The 5,830-nt window shown below is 35.1% G+C and overlaps 2 protein-coding genes across 3 annotated transcripts; both read left to right on the plus strand.

Annotated features, from left to right (window-relative positions):
• Positions 1-89: 89 nt before the first annotated feature.
• LOC100184364 (receptor-type tyrosine-protein phosphatase alpha-like) lies at positions 90-1,732 on the plus strand. 2 transcript variants are annotated; one of them, XM_026839595.1, is made up of 8 exons: positions 94-272; positions 330-426; positions 490-560; positions 620-754; positions 819-962; positions 1,089-1,243; positions 1,313-1,448; positions 1,504-1,732. In XM_026839595.1, the coding sequence occupies exons 1-8, from the start codon at positions 231-233 to the stop codon at positions 1,570-1,572; spliced, it is 849 nt and encodes a 282-aa protein (XP_026695396.1). In that variant the 5' UTR covers positions 94-230; the 3' UTR covers positions 1,573-1,732. The 2 variants fall into 2 exon arrangements, with proteins under 2 accessions (XP_018672190.1, XP_026695396.1); XM_018816645.2 differs by having other exon boundaries at positions 90-272; positions 1,313-1,732.
• Positions 1,733-4,070: 2,338 nt separating this feature from the next.
• On the plus strand, positions 4,071-5,822 carry LOC113475426 (the record flags this gene model as incomplete). The annotated part of the gene is made up of 4 exons (XM_026839596.1): positions 4,071-4,286; positions 4,592-4,690; positions 5,176-5,331; positions 5,743-5,822. Coding segments are annotated over exons 1-4 (354 nt in total), but the record flags the coding sequence as incomplete, so codon positions are not given.
• Between the last annotated feature and the right edge of the window lie 8 nt (positions 5,823-5,830).

The raw sequence follows: 5,830 nt of genomic DNA on the forward strand, positions 1-5,830 counted from the left end.
CATTAAGTGTCTTGCCTAAGGACACATACGCCCACAATGGTAGCAGCGTCGAGCCTTGAACCCATTACCTCTAGGTTATAGGCAGGCGCGCTAACCACTATGCCACGGCGCCAGGTAATACATACTAATTAAACAAGCATGTTACAGAATCAGATGCTTACGAAGAATTCAACATTCAAAACACCAAACTGGACATCCCTGCAAGCCACTTGGTGCAAAAGTACAAGGATATGTTGGCTTCTAATGAGGCAGCTTTTAAGAAGCAATTCCAGGTAAAATAAATAAATACATGGTTGTTATGTGATGATTTATGAATAACTGTATTTTAGGAACTGGCAACAGCTACTAAAGAAATTAAACTCCCCAAAACACATGCTGAAAATCCATTACACAAGAAGAAAAATAGATACAATAACATTTTACCATGTAAGTTCTGTTTATGAGTGTATTGTAAAAACATTAGTTAAAAATACACCTTTTACTTTATAGATGATGCTACAAGGGTATGTCTGAAAGAAACAGCTGAGAATCCTGATTATATAAATGCAAATTATGTTAATGTAAGTAGGTGTAAGTTTATGGATTAGTTATTGATTAATGAATTAAATTTCTCTTCCAGGGTTATTCTCAGGAGCATAAATTCATAGCAACACAAGGTCCATTGGATCGAACAACTGGAGATTTCTGGAGGATGGTTTGGGAACAGGAATGCTTGGTTATAGTTATGCTTACTAATCCTGTTGAATCTGGCAAGGTAGAATAGATTCTTAGACACATTACACAGTGCTGTACATGTTTCAAATTTAATATTTTTGCAGACAAAGTGTGCAAAATACTGGCCTGACCAAGGAAAACGTTGCAGATATGATGGTTACAGTGTTGAAACTGTAAAAGAGGTTGATTATGGTTCTTACATAGTACGGACAATAAACATTGAAGAAACCAACAATGAATATGCAACGGTAAGATATTTTTAGTTAAATTTGCTAAAGCAGTTTGACATTATTGGTATAGGTGTCTTAACAGAAGACTGGTAATACAAAAGGTTCGTGTATCTGTTTTAGTGAACTTTATTTTTATTATTCCAGGTGTTAGGAACATTGCAGCTATTCCAATACACAGAATGGCCAGAGGAAGACGTGCCTTTGATTTCCACAAGTTTGATTCAAATGCAGGCCAAAGTAAACACTACTTGGTCAAGTCTTTTTAATGGCAAACAGTTTCCTATAGTTGTGCATGGCAGGTAATGAATGAACGCTACTAAAAACAACTTTGCAGTGCAGACGTAACTATAGAATTTGTTTCTTGGCAGTGCTGGGGCAGGGCGTACAGGAGCGTACATAGGGTTTGATATTTTACTCGATGAAATGGAATCAAAGGATCAGGTTAATGTATTCAGGACTGTGCTGAACATGAGAAAGCAAAGGATGGACATGGTGCAGAACATGGTTTGTAAAACTGTGTTGTGGTTGTTGCAGTGTTTAACATTACTTTTCATCACAGAAACAGTACATATTTCTGTATAAAGTTATGAGCGAATGTTATGCACTTGGAAACACTGGAGTAAAGTGAATCTGGAAAAGGAAATTCTACTAAGAAACATATTTACTATATATTCCCACATTGTTAGACTACATATTCTATTTATTTTTTAATGTTGTTTTTTAGATTTTCTCAATTGTTGTATATTATTGATTCCTTATCCGTGAAAAACACAATTATGTTAACAGAGTATTGTCATTCACGCACTAGTGCTGTGGAACCAATGACAAATTAAAGCTAACCAAAAAATAAAAGTGGCCTTTTTAATCCTTTTTCTTCGGTAACAAAACACGAAAACAACTGCGTAAAAAAGCCTAATTTATGTCCACGAGATAGCCACAAATATATCTCTGTGATAAAGTTTTTTTTTTTGTAATGAATTTTAAATGAAATTTCACAGTGGTAAAGTATTTATATTAATTTAAAATGCAATAAAATATATTCAATCACGGCGTATATAAATAAAAACATGATCGTGTATTTAAAACAAAAAATAATGTTCTTTATATTTTTTAATATTTTTTTTATTTAGTAATGTGGGGAAATATGGGACACCTTTAGCACGTAATATCCAAATATCCTGATCGTGTTTTAAACAGTTAACAATGGCCTATGGAAGCAGTGAGGATACGGTTTTGTAATTCTTTGAATGTTCTTTGTTTACTACCTAATGGGACGAAAAAATAGAACGAAAAGGTGGCCCATCTTCCCCCACCCTACTATATAGCCCAACAATCTGAAGGCAAAGAATATAGTAAAAAGTTCACTGTTTATTCGCTTAAGCAAGAGTTTCTCAGAACACGATGGGCCATGAGTTTGGTTTAGTTTACGTAACTACTTCGTACTGTTGCAAATTAAATTATCGAAGGTACTTAATTTCTGTTTCATGGCTCCGTGGTGTGTAGGAATCTTAATACAACATGGAAGAGTGACGTCCGATCTACATACGTCAGTTAACTATTGACGTCAAATATTTAATAGGATTCCATAAAGACACATGTCATTCAACAAAAATAACATTCACGTAAAGGTTGGATGTTCTTTTATAAATAAACAACAAGTTTGTTTTTGCAAACTATTACTCTTATGACGCAAAGTCGTAATGATTGATTCATAAATGTGTGGGCTTATGGCGCCCACTTCCATATGTGGACAGTATAACGCGACGACCATATCTATCACTAGCTACGTTATCATTGGTTGAATTTTGAGTGGGAACATCTGAGTCACAAAATACAACAGCTCTTAAAGTGATGAATATTGTCTTTAATTTGCTTGAACAGAGCGGCGGTAATACGCACATTATTAACAAGGAATAGTTTCAACGTCAAAATGCTAAGGTTTTTCGTGACTGTCTTGTCTCTGGTTGCTGTTTCTGTAAATGCACAAGGTAAGTGTAAGTGTTATAAATTCTGTTAAAAGTGAATGCGGTATGTTTCTAATACCGAAATAAACAAGTACCATTCATATGCGCCAAGTTCTGTATAAACCGCACTATGACTACCATAGATACCTGTTTAGGTATCTGTGGTGAGTGGTGACCACAGTATGTTAGCAGTGAGTAGGCCTACCAAAGTTAGTAGAGACGTTGGTGAGTACCGCACAGACACACAGTGTGACGACTGGCGAGCATTCGCTGTATTGACTGCAGTGTCTTTCCAGTTAAAACCCAAGTAACTAAATAAGTTTTTTTGGAAATTGACATCTTAAAACAATCGTCTTTTAAAGTTTTTAATAATAAAACTTCGATCAAGTATAAGTGTATGTATAGTACTGTGGCCTAAGGTAGGACACTTATAGCACATATAGTAGGGTGGGGTAAGATGGGACACCTTTTCATTCTGTTTCTCGTCCCATTTGGTAGTAAGCAAAGAACATTCAAAGAATTATAAAACTATATTCTTACGACTCCTATAGAACGTTGTTAATTGTTTAAAACACGAACAGAAAATTTGGATCTTACGTGCTAAAGGTGTCCCGTCTCCCCTCGTCCTACTATAATATTTAAATATCCTGAACGTTTTTTTTCATCTTACCCCACCCCCTATTAACAAAATTCAACGAATAAACTTTTGCTAAAGATGCAGTTCATTATGTAAGTGTACAACGAAACAAACTTCGTACATCCATAATCAAAATTATTTTTTAAAAATCTCAACTCGGGGGTCTCATTAGGCTAAAAATCTGTATACACGCATCACATTTTGGTGGATCTTGCATAGGGAAAGCTCCCTTTTCACGAAATACTTACCGGGCCCCCCACCGGGTTTCACCGGGCCCCGCACCGGGCGTGTTTTTGGTGTTACGAGTCATACGTTTTGGTGTTACGAGTCATTTCCGGTGTTGCGAGTCATATGTTTTAGTATGACTCGTAACACCGGGTCCTCGCTGGGTCCCACCGGGTTCACCGGGCCCCGCACCGGGCGTGTTTTAGTATATTTTTTTCCACCGGGCCCCACCGGTCTCGCCGGGCGTGTTTTAGTAGGACCGCAATTTAAATGTAAAATAAATAACAAACGTACTTTATTTGTGTTTTATTTATTTTTGTCAGAATTTGAATTCTACAAGGGATACTATTTCGTGTTTTCAACACAAACTGCAAATCACGCTGGTGCAAAATCAGCATGTGTTGGATTGGGTGGTCACCTTGCAATTATACCAGATGTAGAAACTCAAACATTCATTCAAATCTAAAGGAGCTGCTTACAAGAGTGCAGGAAAATGGATGACAAGCAATAATGATGGTTAGTCTTTGGTTTTAACAATAAGTTTACTGGTTTTGAAAAAAATATCACTTAAAAACAACTTATACCCACAAAGTAACGTACACGGTAACTCGTAAGCTGGAATGAGGTGTATGAACACCCCCATAACGACTGTCTTTTTCAGGCAACACGAGGATAAAGTAAGTTACATTCATTTATTTGTTCATACTTACATATAACATGTTTTCATGACACATTTATTCACTACCAACATATGTTTTATTTTATATAACTATATTAAGGTTGGTAGTTTTTGCTTTAACATCAGTAATCATATATTCCAGCTTACATTGATGCAGTGAAGATATCAGATGGAACTGGTTGGGAATGGAGCACAACACATGACAAGTTTTATTTTAAAACAACTCCACGTGGAAGTGATGGTAAGAAAGTGATTTTGTTGTGCCAAACCCCGAACTCTATTTATTCCAATTGCAAACTAAATAATTATTTTACAAAAACTGAAAAAAACGTGATTAAATCTCAAATGTGCAGTCATGTTTTCCACTAAACGCTGAAATGTGATGCAGTTACGTTCTTCTACAGATGCAAAAGAGTACGTATTTTGCCCCGCTGGCATTTGACAGAATTTATTTCTTCAGAGAATGGCAGCAGTGGCACAAAAATAAAAAAAATAAGAAAAGACTTAAATATGCAAAAAAATCTATTTTAGATAAACTTCCACTTTCCTTTTTACACTTTGATTAAAGTTTATTAGTATAAAGAAAAATGGCTAGACCACCTTAAACAAAGAACAGTCATCGTACTGTGATTTTAATTCATTAAGCAATACAAAAATATTGGGGGGAACATCCGTTTTATAACGATTGTCTTTGCCCAATAAATAAGCTACTTTCGTTCATAATAGGTGGGGGTTTGATACAAAATGGAAAATACAACTACTGGCAAATCTACAATCCAAATAAAGGAGATTATGGGATTGTTGGATCTATTTTTGGACCTCCATGGAGTTGGATATCTGTCACAGCCTCAACTGTGGCTCACTATATTTGCCAGATTAAAGGTAATATTTCTTACCAAGGATCAGATTTACTTCATATATTTACACAAATCAATATGTTCAATCCAAGTGAATCTAATTTAGTATTTTGACTTTTATCAGTTTTGTTTGACAGCAATGGCATTGGTAAATATGGACGCTAACAGCAATCTGTGCAGACTTCATTATCATGATTTGAAGATTTCTGTGATGATATAAAAAAATAACAAGCACTGAATATAACGTATATATCAATCTAACTAAATCAACATCACTTTGAAATATTATGAAGGAAATTATTTTATATTCTTAATTACAAACCATGCATGGCCATTTGTTATTACCATGCCATAGTTGGTATACATAGTTTTGTTCAAAGTTTATTTATTTTTAAGTATGTTAGGTCCTGTTTACAATAATGATGTTTCATTCCAGCCAGACTGGAATATTACAAAGGGATTTATTTCTTATTTTCTCCACTTACTGCAAATCATGCTGGTGCAAAATCAGCATGTGTTGGCCT

This window comes from Ciona intestinalis, unplaced genomic scaffold (assembly GCF_000224145.3).
Source record: "Ciona intestinalis unplaced genomic scaffold, KH HT000450.1, whole genome shotgun sequence".
In the NCBI taxonomy this organism is placed as follows: Eukaryota; Metazoa; Chordata; class Ascidiacea; order Phlebobranchia; family Cionidae; genus Ciona; species Ciona intestinalis.

Excerpts from the sequence above, each read along its gene's own strand:
- LOC100184364 (XM_018816645.2), top strand. The coding sequence starts at position 231 with ATGTTGGCTTCTAATGAGGCAGCTTTTAAGAAGCAATTCCAG. Across the intron at positions 427-489 it reads ATACAATAACATTTTACCAT|ATGATGCTACAAGGGTATGT; the intron begins GTAAGTTCTGTT and ends TTTACTTTATAG. Across the intron at positions 1,244-1,312 it reads CCTATAGTTGTGCATGGCAG|TGCTGGGGCAGGGCGTACAG; the intron begins GTAATGAATGAA and ends GTTTCTTGGCAG.